Source organism: Leuciscus leuciscus, assembly GCF_965113295.1.
Source record: "Leuciscus leuciscus genome assembly, chromosome: 6".
In the NCBI taxonomy this organism is placed as follows: Eukaryota; Metazoa; Chordata; class Actinopteri; order Cypriniformes; family Leuciscidae; genus Leuciscus; species Leuciscus leuciscus.
Genome location: NC_138730.1, coordinates 37,342,151 through 37,357,758, shown reverse-complemented (window position 1 = coordinate 37,357,758; position 15,608 = coordinate 37,342,151). Strand labels below are relative to the sequence as shown.

At 37.1% G+C, this 15,608-nt stretch overlaps 2 protein-coding genes across 3 annotated transcripts in view; both read right to left on the bottom strand.

Moving 5' to 3' along the window:
- Positions 1-1,357: 1,357 nt before the first annotated feature.
- LOC309501423 (integrin beta-1-like) lies at positions 1,358-14,041 on the bottom strand. Of its 2 annotated transcripts, none has more exons than XM_082173528.1 (16): positions 13,767-14,041; positions 13,090-13,156; positions 12,744-12,829; positions 12,433-12,637; positions 11,069-11,239; positions 10,753-10,988; positions 10,182-10,337; positions 10,002-10,097; positions 9,797-9,886; positions 6,753-6,893; positions 4,280-4,479; positions 3,956-4,194; positions 3,113-3,335; positions 2,692-2,927; positions 1,987-2,153; positions 1,358-1,853 (listed from the first exon to the last, which is right to left on the bottom strand). In XM_082173528.1, exons 2-16 carry the CDS (start codon positions 13,154-13,156, stop codon positions 1,788-1,790), a joined length of 2,379 nt encoding a protein of 792 aa, XP_082029654.1. In that variant the 5' UTR covers positions 13,767-14,041; the 3' UTR covers positions 1,358-1,787. The 2 variants fall into 2 exon arrangements, with proteins under 2 accessions (XP_082029654.1, XP_082029655.1); XM_082173529.1 differs by having other exon boundaries at positions 10,245-10,337.
- The window catches only part of LOC309501430 (integrin beta-1-like), a 37,240-nt gene continuing 24,743 nt past the window's right edge, over positions 3,112-15,608 (bottom strand). The window contains exon 15 of the transcript XR_014206881.1: positions 3,112-3,180. The gene's annotated coding sequence lies outside the window, so the exon portion shown is untranslated. The remainder of the gene's footprint in view (positions 3,181-15,608) is intronic.

Sequence of the window (15,608 nt, the reverse complement as noted above, 5' to 3'; positions counted from 1 at the left end):
CGAGACGCCTCCTGATTGGTCAGTGAGTGGCACCAATCACCTGTGGGAAGCTTCAGGCATATGATCTAAGTGGCAACATGAAGAGATGCTGTGGCATAACTAATTACTGCAAAAATACACTTAACCCCTTCTATTGTCTTCAGATCATTTATGACAAGGTTTCGGTGTTAAATAATACTTTAAACACAACATAGTTTGTGTTAGCAGGTTATATGAACTTGACAAGATTATCAATACAGACACAACAACAACCAAAAACAACTGTGTTGTTTTCCATGTGTAGTCTGTTTTAGTCAAATTTGAATAACCATATGGCCTTTAAACGTTTTGTCATTAGTTTTGTGGCATTTAGTCCATATATGTTTGCTTTACCTAAGTTTATGCAATGTAAAGACCTGTTCACACTAACTATGATAACACACATCCATGGCAGCGTTTCAGCGTACAATACATTTCTGTTTATTATAAGCACGTTGTGGTAAAGTCGATTAGTGATTTAGTGCGATTGTTACAACTTTATAGTTAGAATCATAGTTATCATCCTTGGTGTGAAGTCTGTGAACAGTCCTTTACACTGACAAAATGCACTTTTAGCAGATATTCACAATTTACAGTCTTTCTCTTGGGAAAGAAAAAAACAAAAATATTGATGACTCATCCTGCACTACAGATTTTTGTCCAATCAGTTGCTCTCTAGAATGAGAATGCCCCTCACCCAAATACAACCAGCCACTGATTAGCATGGAGAAAAATAAATCAACCACACAAGTCAAGAGTGTATTTAAAACCCAACACTGTTTTATTGGCTTTATAGAAAGTATGTCAAAATAAGAAGTCATGTTGGATCTTGTGACTTCCAGTGCGATTATGGTATTTCTGAGCCAGATGAATTTAATATTTACATATAAACATAAAAAAATAATAAAAAAATAATAAAGCAATAGGAAACTAGCTTATAAATCAGTTCTCAACTGGTAGGTTGTGACCCAAAAATGCATTTGATTGAGTAGTGGACAGAAGGGACAGAAACAATGCTAAATGCACACCGTAAAATGAAAAATAAATAAATGTATCAAATATTAAAAGGAAACATAACATTTGTTGTTGGCATCTGTGTGGGTATTCTGTTCCAAAGTCAAATGACCCAGACTTCATTAAAGGAACACGCCACTGTTTTTTGAAAATAGGGGTTATTCACCGTCTCCCCTACATTTAGATAGGTGGGCAAACGCATTTTTGTCTCAGTGCATGCATTTTCTTAGTCTGGCAGCGCCACCGCTAGCTTAGCTTAGCATAATTAATGGAATCCTTTGTTGCCGGATAGCATGTCGTGAGTAAAAGTGATCAAAAAAAAAAAAAACCTAAGTAATTCTTGTGGCCTGCGTATTCACAACGAGTACAAATAGCAATGCAGATTAAGACTAGGCGATTTCCTAGGCAGATATTGACTTGGGACTATATTGGGGGGAAGCACAGGCGAAGCATTGCTACGTGGGCGCAGAGATATCAGATATCTTGGGCGCATACTTAGATAGTGGATTTCAGGTGTTGCATGTTATCTCTGCGCCCAGCGCTGCCAGACTAAGACAATGCATGAACTGAGACAAAAATGCGTTTGCCCACCTATCTAAATGTAGGGGAGACAGTGAATAACCCCTACTTCAAAAAACGGTGCTGTGTCCTTTTAAATACAGTTTATGGTACTGTATTAAGTCACCAATGTAAAATCTGATTCCTGAAGCCAATACCAGTTGAGAACCTCTGCTGCAAGCCATAGAGAAGATCCATCATTTCCCCTCATATTTGGGGTTCACCACAGTTGTCACAGCACTCTTGTAGATGGGATTCTCACCCTAAACAGAACAGAAAGACCATACATACATGAGTATTATCCCAGTATTATTCCCATAGCCTATACAGCATGAACCCAACAAAATGTATTTATTTGCAATATTATAAAATAAATATGAATAAAGATTTGCACACCGTGTCCCATCTGGCATTCATCTTCTCTTTCTCGAATTTGGCGAACTCTCTGCGATCGTGAATAATCATGAGCAGTTTCCAGATGAGCAGAAGCGCTAAACCAATCAGAACGATTCCTGCGACCACACCCGCTACGATGGGGATGATATCAGGGCCAGAGGGACACTCTGTAAACACAGACACAAAGTATTATTGGACACAAAGTAAAACTTAGTTATCACTAACTATCAATTAAGAAATTAAGCCAACATGAAATGGAAGTTGCGATAGTCTTTTCTTCTTTATTATGACATATCTGAGTGAAACGGCTTCTAGAATGAGAAAAAAATGTGGCGCAGGATTTAATTTTGTCCATCGGGAATTGATTGGATCATTGTTGTTTGCTATTGCTACGATCTCATGTGTGTGACGGGGTGCTCTCGTGCCAATGCACATGTCAGAGAAAAGACGTCATTGCGAGGGGAAGGAAAAGCTTATGTTTTTGATGAATGATTACAAGGTAAAACAAATGGGTAAATCATTTATTATAAACACTGCAATATTCTGTAAAAATAAGAATTGTCAATTGTGATTTCTTGGTGACTTTAAATAATAAAATCAATCAGGTTTACATCAGTGGACACTCATATTTAATGTAATATTTGTATTTAATATTTTCAAAAAATATTTCATACTGGTACTTGGCAACATTTGTCCATCCATTACCTTTTTTATCAGCCACATGGACCTCAATCTTGTCATCATTCTTGGTAGCGTAGGTGAAGTAGAACCAGCAGTCGTCAGCGTCCCGTTCTTTGCAGAGATCGATGTGGGTCTGGTCGTTGGTCTGAGGAAGATCATCCTTGTTGTTCACTTCTGTAAGAGGTGTGAAGTTTCTGCATTCTTTCTCACATGTATGTTTCTTGATACCTGTACCAAACTGTAGGCACTCAACACAATCCCTTGGAGGAAAAACACACAGGAATGTATTTAGTGCTGCTAGCTAAGATTAAATCTGTTTTAGAGCACCAGTGAAATTAGAAGAAAAGTTATTCAGATTAAAAAAAATGACTACAAGCAAGTAGTTCAACCCATGGGGTTAGCTATGTTAGCTTAACCACTAGAAAGTGTTCTGCCAATAACTCACTTGTGTTCATTGCAAATTCTGGGGCAGGTTGGGCACATTTCACAGGTCGGACCCTCAAACTTTGAGTCTGTACATTTACACATGCCACACTCGCAGGTGCCCCGGCCGTTACAGATCTTTTTATTACTTGTCAGACAGGTGGAGGTGTCTAGAGGGCAGTCGCATGCACTACCGGTGTAGTTAGCATCACAAATACACTTTCGGCATTCACATCGTCCATGACCTGTGGGGGAAAGGATGCCTTGGTGATAAATCCGTCTTAACCGTGCAATAGCATTTTTGTCTTGTTTTCCAGTAAAAATATCTAAACAGTCTTAATTCAAAATTCCATTACTTGAGAACGAAATGACTTACGAAGTCTTGTTTTCTGAAAAATATATCAAAATTAAGTTTAAAACAAGACAAATATCTGTCAATGGGAAAAGAAAAATAATCTTGTTTTTCCTGTGAATTTCTATACATTTTTACACAAAACTCAATATCTAAAGTCATTTTGCGTATCCAGTTAATGTATCTTGATTTAAGAATTAATAGATATTTATACTGGAAAACAAAACAAGAATACTGAGTAAGAAAATATTTATTTGCAGTGTTCAAGCAAATGCAGCAGCTTTTTAATCCAATAAAGTCAACATGAAATCAAAATGCTTGCTATTTACTAAGAAAAAAATAATAAAAATGCTAGAGAAATAAATGTTCTAATTTGTATTCTGTAAATAAAATGGGATGCAAATGCAATTTCATGTTGATTTTAACTGTTCTATATTTTTAATTTAGGAGAAGTGAGCATTAAACATTAAAATTTTTATAAGATAAATAGAAAAATCCTTAAAAGAGAAGTACCTCCACAGAGCTTGTTGTTGGATCGGTCGCAGCTGAAGTTGTCGCACTCGCAGAACTTTCCGCTGTATCTTTCCACTGGGTTGTCTCTTTTCTTACACTCGCACGTTCCACAGACACATTCTCCATTGTTGCTGCAGACCTCTGTCTCGTTACCTATACGACAATTTGCATCCATATCGTCTGTTTCGACCTCATTTTGGCTGCACTCGCATAATCTGCCTAATCGGCCATAATTACACCTGATATGATAAAGAAAACATCGAATCAGAATGATTGTCATACTTAGTGGCCTGCATTTCCAGAGAGAGTGACAGCTTCTCAAACCTGCATACTCCACACTCCAGGGTACCGTTGCCGAAGTGACACGATGGGCTGTTTGGGATTCCGTCTTTGTGACACTCACATTCACAGATGAAGTTGAGGACGACCTCCACCTCCTCGTTGGAGCCCAGCAGTTTGATCTTTATCGTCTCTGACTTATTAGATGGACAACCTTTAGCCGTGATTTCTATATCAAACTTCACCTATGAGGCACAACACATTGTTTAATGTTCCAGGTGGCATATCATTTATAAAAATGGAAATAGCCAGCAGGGTGTACTGGGAAACAAAAGCTTTTATTTGTGACACGTTCTTTACAATGCTAAGTCCTTGTGCACATTATAAGACAGAAGCTCTTGTACATTTAAAGATTCACCAAAATGTTGTGCACTGTAATTTTATTTCTTTTTATTTTATTCTAAAGTAAAAACATGTTAATTGGTCAGTTGCAAGTTACCTTACTATATATGGAAACTTTTTTTATAGTTTAACATCACATTATATGTAATTTTACAGTGAAATACTGTCAAATTAATGTTTTTTACAAGTAAAAACTACACTGTAAAAAATGATTTTTTGGTGAAGTAAATACTACTGAAAAAAAACAATGTAATTTACATGAAAAAGTTAGTTCAGGCAAGAATTAAAAAAACTAAGTAAATTCCATATCAGTACTTAATTCAAGCGAGTAGAAATGAAAGCATAAATATCAACTCAATAAAATTAAGTTAAAATTACTCAACTTTTCTGATACTGGGGTTCCCATCATGCAGTGGACCTTGAATAATTAATGAGGTTCATTTTTCACTGGTTTCCAGCTGTATTTACACTGTTTTATCATTGCTTTTGTTGTCAGGATTAGTAACTTGCCATTTTGTGACATTTCGAGTAAATTTTCTGCTCAAAATGACACATTCAAACACAAAAACGATCCATCAAATGTTACCGTCATTGTGTATTGTCTACCAAGTATTGAGGTCTTTGCATTCACATGATGCTTAACATCTGACATGATGTAGTATAAATTACTTAGATAATCTAAGTAAAACACATACTATAAATGACTGGTATAATTCAATATTATTGTTAGAGTGAAATGTAATGCAAAGGAAATTTCAACTAGCTCGATAATAATCAACCTTTTAGTAGCCAAGTTAAAATGACTTATTTTCTTTGTTACTTTCACTTAACTAAGTTAAGTAAAGTTTACTTAATTCCATATTCCAAGTAAATTTAACTTAAAGATTTCTAATTCTACTGATAAATATGTTTAGGTTTTTACTTGGCAAATCTTTGTAAATTTACTAGCATTTTCTGAGTGAAAAAAGTTGCCTAGCTTTTTTCAAGAAAATCCTACTCCAAATTTTTTTTTCAGTGTATGAATCACCATATAATTGACAATGAAAAACAGTTAAAGGACATTTCCAGAAGTCCCTCCACGACACATCACATATGATTATATATATATATATATATATATAAATTATTTTTTTTTGCCCTTTTAGTTATCAGGAACATACATTAGGGTGTTTTTTATGGAGGACCAAACCTGCAGAAATTAAAAATAAATAAATAAACATAAATAAATAGATAACTGGCTTGATAAAACAAATGTAATTCATTTGAATTAAATTAATTAACTTTTTCCTTCATTTAATATTTTCTGTATTTATTTTTATTCTTTTTAACTATTATTTATTTATGCGTTAATTTATTTTTATATTTATTCATTCCCACATGTATTTATTTCCATATTTATTTATTTATACATTTATTTATCATTACTTTTTCATGTGCAACATGGAAATGAGGGAGGCGGTCCATGCGTAGCTCCAGTGTATTATTGGTTGAGAGCTCACGTATAGAAGTGTCAGATCTAACTAAGCGATAGAGATCGGAGTTTGCTACAGGATGTGGCAGATCAGCTGGAGAGTTAGTTATCTTCACCGATTTTCATTATGTTGAATTCTTTCATATAGTGAACTTTAGGATGCAGTATTTCAGCCAAAAACCTGCATATACATCATACACCATCTGATTATCCACAGTGAAATAGTGCAACATAGAGATTGTTTTTGCATTGTTTTGAACAGAATGGAAAACAAAGATAGCTAGTTGGAACTAGTTTTGATTCTATTATTTTTGGACTCCTGTTTCCCACACATTGACCTCCACTCCCAGTCTTTCCTTTCACAATTTCATTGGGTATTGCTGTAGCTCCTCTGCTTGTCAGAGAAAGTCAGGTTGGCTATATTTTAAATAAGAAGAAATTCATCCTAGCATCTACGACTACTCAAATTGGAACATTTCTTAGAAGTATGCAGGCTAGGAGAGCATTGGTGAATGGGAATGATCTAGAAGTTTGCTGCCATTTGAAAAGAGCGACGAGCTTCTGTCTTGAGCTACAGTTAGCACAGTTAGTTCCTTTACATGCACGGACAAGTTCAGATGGCTTTTATTGCGTTCACTCTCTCACCTCATCCCCAATGGAGATGTTGGAGCATTTGCCCCCACTTTCTTCTTTTCTGCTCACTCCATTCTTGCAGTGGGAGACGTAGGAGATGGACACACCAGCAGGTAGCTTGCTGTTCTCCAGAATGACCTCTGCGGACAAGGACTGATAGAGAGAATTAAACACAGCGAGTATATTAGTGCTGGGAAAATGAAATATTCATTCAAATCCTACATTTATAGGGATAGTTCACTCTGTTCATTTCTGTTTACTCAGCCTCATCATCGTTCTAAACCTGTATGAATGTCTTCTGTGGGATAGGTTAGGGTTAGACATTTTGAAATTCAATGTTTTTCACAGAGGAAAGAAAGTCATGCGGGTTTATTAGTGACATGAGACTAAAATAAACAATTAAAGCTTTCTTTTTGGGGTCAACTATTACTTTTTTATAACTTTTACTATTTTTCTCTCGGGCCGGTTGCATAAACATAGCCATTATGTTAAAGCTACACTGTGTAGGATTTTCTCCTATCTAGCGGTGAAATTGTCTATTGTCAGACTACCAACTGAATATTACTTTCTAGCCCCTTCCATTCCGAGGGCGTTTTAACTCCTACGGTGGCCGTATTATTTCAAATCTGACGGCAGTCGCGAGTAATCTCCCCCTCGCATTCGTCACGGTGCCACTGAGTGTAAAAACGCGAAAGGCGAAGCTTGAATTTCCAGGTATGTCCCTCTTTGGCTAATGTATTTTCAAGATGGAGGCGCAACATGCATAGACAGTATAAGAAGTGGACAGAGCCATCTCATTGGAACTCAATTGAGACAAGTGAAGCCCATTTTTAGCGATTTTTTAGGACTTCCGTTCCTGACGCGCAGACTCAAACCGACTCAAACTGAGCTTGACGACGTAGATGTGACGTGAGCAACCCGTCTGTCTTCTAGTGGCTGTGGCATGAGAAATCTGAATCATTCCCTTCCGAATCTTGCAGAGACAGAGAGTGTGAGTAGGAGGTGTCCATGAGCTAGGAGCAGGAGAAACTTTTGCTATGTATTCTGATTAATTATTTTGTCATTTTGCCTCCACGTCCCCCCGATTGCCCGCGAGCTTCTCCTCCTGTCCATACGGTAATCTCTCTACTGTGCGGCAGAGAGTCGTGTGGTTATGACGCAATCGTTAGCCTATTTTTACAAAAACTGCTTCTATGGGGCCATAACATAAGCTACAAGGTAATGGAGCATTTTATACATTGTCGTGTTTCTTTAGAAATAAATAATGGACAAATGGAGTCTTCAAACGCCTCAGATGTAAAGTTATTCGCTGTCAAAGTGACGCCAAAATGAATGGGAGTCAATGGAATGCTAACGCAAGTGAAGTTCTGCTACAAGATGGTGGCACGCGGCCGGCTTCAACCTCCGGTCGACTTCCTTCCCGCTTGGCAACATGGCTGCCGCCATTCGAGCGACTCGCTCATATGTATTCTAAATGGCAGATTCTACGCTTACGAGAATACTTGATTAGTTGGTAGAAGTAATTACACATTAATGAGCACATATCAATTTGAAAGAACAAAGTGTTTTTTGCTAAGAATCAACTTAAAAAATTACACAGTGTAGCTTTAAGACAGTGTCTTAAGTTTTAGTATGACCCACCAGTAGGCATGTGCCGGTATCACATTTTCATGCTGCGATTAATTGAGTGATCTTTTATCACGGTATACGGTATTATCACAATATTTTAATTGCACATGAGACATGACTGGTAGGCTACTGTTTGTATTGCTTAACACAAATTTAACGATTTCAATTCAATACTTGGGATTTGATTTCAATCTTGATTCAATATTGACTAATTTTGGATAAATATTAGGAAGGCTACAGTAGATAGCCCACATGGTATTTTTTTCTCATGAAAAAAAATATCTCACATAATGCTATGAAACCATATAGAGCCCTATCAGCTGGTATTATTAAAGGTTACAAATAACTAATTAAATCAAATATAATGTGGTTTTCATTATAATAACAATTATGTAGGCCAAAAGAAAAATATAAGTAAAAATATAATAAATATGTAAAAAAGTGCAGTGCACATATTCAGCAAAATACTCCTCTTTATCTATTTGTTTTAGTCATCTAACATGCTGCTGGTCATTAAATGGTTTAAATGTAACGTTCTGTGACACAATTGTTCTCCTGTTTCATATCAAAAGTAACCTGCTCTGTCTTGTTTGACGGTCTTCGTGTCCTCTTTGCTCCGCGATTTTTCTCTGCGTGAGAAAACGGATGTGTGGCGTGAGCGTGTGAAGAGTCTCGCGCTGAATGCGTCGAGTTGGCAGCTCTGCTTTTAGAAGCGGGATGGATCCGAATAGATCGGCGGCGGCCATAGACTGTAGGCGGCGGCGTTCCTCCTTCCACCATGCTGCTTCTCTATGTGAGGACTGATTACATTAGACTAGAAGTGCGCACCGGCCGCATGCTTATACACATGGCGATTGTTTACATCAGAGTGCGCATGTGTTTCGCGCAGCATATACGCAGTGTTTGTTTAAGCGGCTGATGGAAAATAAGCTATAATGCGCGTTCTAAAAATCTAATTTCGGATCTATTATTTTTCACGGTATTTTGAAGTGCCCGCGATAACAATATCGTGCATATTCATTACCGCGATTTATCGCATTACCGAATACCGGCACATGTCTACCCACCAGCAGTAAGTCAGTGGCAGTCAGTCTTACTTTTTGGCATCAAATTAGACCAATCTATGTTTTTATGTAACTGATTTAAAAAAGCTATGAACAGTCTTAAAGAAAATCATTTGATGTCTAACTTGTAAGACTAGTCTTAGCGGTTTATGCACCAAGCCAGTGGGTCGCACTTTAAGAACTAGGAATTATGAACAACCTTAAAACATTGGAACTGGCAGTAAAGTGAATTCCTTTGTACGCAAGTGAAAAATAACAGCGGTTTTAGTTTCTTTTCTTTTGAACCGTAAGAGGAACTAGAGCTGACCACAGCCAACCATTACTTCACATTTGATAGACATCTGAAGCATAACTTGAACTCACATTATAGGAATCAATGATGAGCTGGATGACATTGGAAGAGGAGGTAGACAGTGTCCCCACTGTAGATTTAGGGATTAGAGCAGAGAGCTCCTATTGTGCACACACATATACAACGTGAATCAACACAGACTGTAATCTGAGTTAAAATTGTAATCATGAGATGATGTTGCAATCAGGAGAATATATATAACATGCATGCACAGACCTCATAAAGAGCCCGGAATTGCTCTGTCACAGCAAAGATGGTCTGAATGTTTTTGTCACTCAGTGTGTCTACTAGCTGAGAGATGGTGGGGTAGTCCTGCAAAAAATAACTCAAATGAAAGACATACTCTGATTTTTCCAGTTGTCTGCCTGCCTGTCTATCTGTAAAACTCACACTTACAAAGTAGTGGCCCATGGTGTACATATTATTGGAAAGATGGCATTTCCCATCATTTGGACGAACAATGCCACCCAGTTTTCCATCTCCAGCAAAATGGAATCCAGCATCCGTGGAAAACACGAGGAGACGAGTGACATTCCTCCAGCCAATCTCTTGCTGAGGAACAATCAAAACAAAGCAGACAGAACTCAGCTTCAAATGGTCAGGTTTTGTCCAAACTTGTTCAGTAGCATGCTGCTCCCTATGACTCAATAAGAATGATTAATGAGAGTGTGTCAATCACACGTTGACTACATGGTTATTGTTTGAAAATTAAACCAGAACCAGCATTTAAAAATGGTGATAAGTAATTTTGTGTATACATAATCTGAACATTTGTATTCAACTACAGGATTTCTAAACTGGTAGCATTTACCATTTGAAAAAAAAAAAAAACTATTTTATTGGAACAAAAAGAAAGTAGTTGTTTTGCAACCATTCACAGGGCGCGTACAACACTGCATGTGCTAACATGTACCGGAGACTTTGCCCGTAGTTCTGTGGCATTTATGGAATGTTGAACTCGACCCACCGTGCAGACAGCAGCTTGCATGATTGCATCAAATCCTGCCTCCGGAGAGTCCAGGTTTCCAGAGGTTTTCTGTTTGCTGACTTCTTGGGTGAACAGTGTGCTGTCGTTGGTCAAACTCAGGACGTTTTTGTAGCTGAAGGGTGCTGTGCAGTCGTTTGGAAAACATGGGTTCTCCAGATACTTTGGAGTCGTCAGAATGAAAGGCATAACAAGCTTCTCCAAGAATGAACCAAAACCTGCAAGCAAGAGTTAGCAGATCATTTAACGGTTGTTAATACCGCAAAGGCGTGAATGTGAGCATGTGTGTCCTCCTAACCAATCCGCAGGTCTTTAGTGATGTACCGCATCTCCTTGGCAAGGTCGGCTCCCAGATTCTTGACATTCTCAAGATTAGTCCGCATAGAGTCACTGAGGTCCATCAGGAAGTACAGATCGATGGGATAATCCTTTGCCCTCTTGAACGTGAGAGTAAACTTCTGCGGTTCATCTGTCGAGTGACAAAGACGAGAGAGAAAAATAAATATCTATGTTACTCACAGTCACATGCCAATTCTCCTGTGAGCTTAAATAATCTTGATAAAAATGTTTTACTTTCTTTCCAGAAAAATATATATACAATGCTGAAATATGCTTTGATGAATGCTATGAACAATTTGCTAAACTTTTTAGGTAAACGGAGAATCCTATTAAAATGTTTACTTAATTAATAAAGGAGTTGTTAACGGTACTGGTATTTGGTGCTGGGGGAAATGGAAAAAATCTTGAGCCAGTCTGTCTCACTGGTTTTGGGTATACCTAATGGACGCGTTGTTTCATCTGCTAATAAGAAATTGTATAATATTCTATCCTTCGCTGCCAGAAAAAATATTTTACTTAATTGGATCAGTGATAAGTCTCCATCTCTTAAAGGTTGGCGTAAGGTTATTTTTGAGTTGATTCTCCTGGAGTGTTTTACTTATGTATTACATCAAAAAACAAGCCAGTTTTATAAAGTCTGGACCCCATATCTGGACTATTTGAAAACTCATCTTCGCCCTATTATATTACAAGGAATAATGTAATTTGGATAACTCTCTATACATTGAAACTTTGTCCTATTCTGCATCTTTTTGAAATATGTTATTGTTTTGTTTTTAATCTCTAATCTGTTTTACTATGGTGTAGTTCTGTTTTATATGCAAATCTGAGCTATTGGTGGTCCTTTATTTTTCAGTTTTTTTTGTGATGTCTTGTTATTGTTGTATTATAATGAAAATTAAACAACATAATACAAAATGAATAAAGGAGTTGTTCACTTATTAGTAAAAAAACAAAAAACAAAATTAAAGCCTGTCATCATAATACCCTCATGTTGTGATTACGAGCTCGTGTTCAAGTGTTGTCGGAAAGAACAGGAATCATGGAGGACACCAAGTTTATTCTTATTCTTAATGGGAAAATCATATAAAACCTAAATTATATTTTGCTATTCAATGATCATGAAAGGGCGTTCATATCCAATTTTTAACAAGGAAACTGTTTACAATAATTACGATAATTCAGATAGCACATGAGGGCATCATACATTTTTAGCCCGTTTCTTTTACAACGCAGACGTAGGCTAAATGTAAATTTGATCGAACTTGTCCTGATTCATATTTCACAACACATCCGTTTTGGTTCACAGGTGGGGTCCAGTACCTGATCGGAGGTTCAGGGTGAATTTCTGTGGCTGAATCTGGACGAACTCTTCAGGCCTCAGATTCTCTCGTCCCTCATTTTTACGGTTTGTGACAGGTTTGTTCTTGTCGATGGTGACCGTTCCTCGAGGGTTTTCTATGCCGAGTGGAGTGCAACCAGCCTTTTGCAGAGACTCCTTTTCATCACAGCGTGAAGGCTTGAAATCCTGCAAGCAGAGACTTGCTAAGTTCACATGTTCCGGTAAGACTCGGATAATCTTCCAGAGTCAGACGAGAAGTTGACAATCAAATGTTGTAGGCAAAATAACTTACTGGATCTTTGCACCACACACACTGTGGCCCGGTCTGAATACACTCTCCACATGTTTTGGCATTTGCAGAAATGCATGCATTGCTGTCTGAGTGCAAAACACGTATACACAACAACTTTAGAAGACAAGATCTAACATTACAATGTTATGTGAGATTATTAAATAATAGTTTTCCAGCAACTAAAGCATTATGAAAAGAAAAGCAAACAAGAAGCTCTTTTGAAGAATAACTTGAGAAAGTAGCATCAAAATTACTATGAGATAAACTCATAAACCTAAACATTAAAAGAATGTCCCCTGAGGCTATAGAAAGTAGCTGTGTTGTTGGCGATAAATTACTTCCTTACCTGGTTTTGCTCTGACATGAGAGACAAATCCTAGTAGAGCTGATATTAACAACACCCTCATATTCATCTAAATGCAGAAGAACCTCATAAATTACACAGAAACACATCAGGAAGAGAGAGATAATCACTTATGCAAATACACAAAATCCTTGTTTGACACTCTTTGGCAAACTGTAGCCTACTGTGAATGATTGATCAATATATTTTGTTAAAGAAATACCATTCTTTGCACCAAAAAGTAGGTTTCCGTTAAAAAAAGGACTGGCAAACAGGAGTGTCTCTGACTCAGAACAATGAAAGAGACAGTTAATCATTGACTTAGATAACGAATAAGATATTGAGAAAGAAAAAGCAGCCCCAAGAAACAGGCTCTTACTTGTCTGTTAATCTGAGTAATATCAAAGTTACTTTAAGACTATTGTTATTCTATAGTCTTTGGTAATGTACAAATACATATATTTATATATAATATAAACATGTATATGTAAATACACTAAATGATTGATCCCTGATTTACATTGTAGTAGTTTGTCTTTATGGATTTGCTCGAACAATTTTGATCAGACAAACATATTCAAAAACAATATTTACATGCATATTCTGTGACTAGTAAAATGTCATGAGATTTTTTATAGGCATTTTATAATAAGTGGATAAATAAAAGCTTAGTTACTTACCTTAACGCATGCTCCTGGCTCTTTCAAGAGATGTGTGTTTATGACGTAAATGTTTATATGATCAACTTTTCCTGATGTCTTGAGTTACACTCCAGGTTACTGTAGTCCTGTAAGCATTTGAAGAATGTGTTTCTGAAACGGCATACAAAACAAAATCGAAATGGTTTGTACTTGAGTGTGTGTGAGGTGTGTGAGCAGGTCTTTTTCAGTAGTTCAGACTGAAACAGTGCAGCAGCAGCTCAGTCTCACACCTTACAAATACAGGAAATACAAACTGAGGGTTGTGTGGTTTGGGCTGGACATGTGAAGAGTGAGGCTCCTCCTCCAGAACAGACTCACATTAGAAAAAAAGATTTGACTTGCATCAAAAACTAATTATAACAATATAATAACGTGTTTATTATGGGGTTCCATTTGTATGGGGTTCCATTTGTGCCAAAAATGAGCCTACTGCTTTGTACTTTGTACTATACATTTGTCCTTGACAACAGTCATTGCCAAGTTGTTCAGATAAATTAGTATATGTTGATAATTGAATGTATGGGGTTCCATTTGTGCCAAAAATGGAACCCCATACGATAGGCCTAACGTTACTGATCAAGGCACTGATGTGATGGAAGGGAGAGCGCGCACTTTATTACAGTCGGTCGAGTTGTTTTACAGATAACGTTAAGGTTTTAATCCGCACTTCTTTTACTGTATATTCAGCTCTTACGGTGATTTTCTGGAGTAAAACTGACGCTTCATCTTTTGTGTGATGTACAATAAACTTTATAAAACTCATCAGTAAATCTTTGGCCATCATTCCAAGAGGTCCGCTACAACAGGCACGTTATTGGATAAAAGCAAGATGAAAAATACGTCTTAACCGTAATTGAACTAAACTATACCTGCTATCTCCATACAGAATATATTCTCTGGCTCTGTGGGCATTATTGTCCGACTCCAGGTCGAAATGAACACCGCTACTGAGAGTTTCTGTTTTGATATTATCATTCCGTGAGATGAGATTATCCTGACACTGAAGCGCGAGCTCGTGAGGCTCCGCCTCCTGTGCGGCAGCAGAAGCAGCTCATTTGCATTTAAAGGGATACACACTGAAACGTCGCGTTTTTCTCAGCCCCTAAAAGACAAGTGACAATTTAAACATGCTGTAAAAAATTATCTGTTGGGTTTTTTGAGCTAAAACTTCACATACACACTCTGGGGACATCAAAGACTTATTTTACATATTGTGAAAAGGGGCATAATAGATGCCCTTTAATATAAAATATTAATGTTTAATAAGAACATGGTTATCACAGATATTTTTTAGCATTTATTACAGGCCTTGCATAGTTGTTTGCTGAATATTGCAACCTTTAACCCCTACACTTCTTTAAAATAAAACAAAGTGCATTTTATTCTGTAAACCAATCAGATATGTGTAGCAGTGACATGAGAGAACCCTCAAACACTAAATAAAAACACTAAGCCATAACGATCATTGGGAAAACAACACATTGGCTGTGTTTGACCAAAAATGTATGCACATCTTGATGGAAACAAATGTTGTGTCAAGAGGTGCATTCATTTGGACAATGCAAAAGTCGAGCACTCTGTAAAGTCTACTACAGCAAATACCAAAGACTTTCTATTAATTTAAGGTCTGGTGCCAGTTCATGTGTGAAAATGATTATTCGTGCTCCTTCCCAAACATTCCTTCACAAATTGAACCTGATGAATATGGCCATGATGTGTTTTCCTACATGGTTGTTTAAGAAATGAAAAGCTACACACTCCATCAATTGGAGTGTTGTTGCCAAATATATAAAATGCTAGAAACATAATAACCACTGCAGT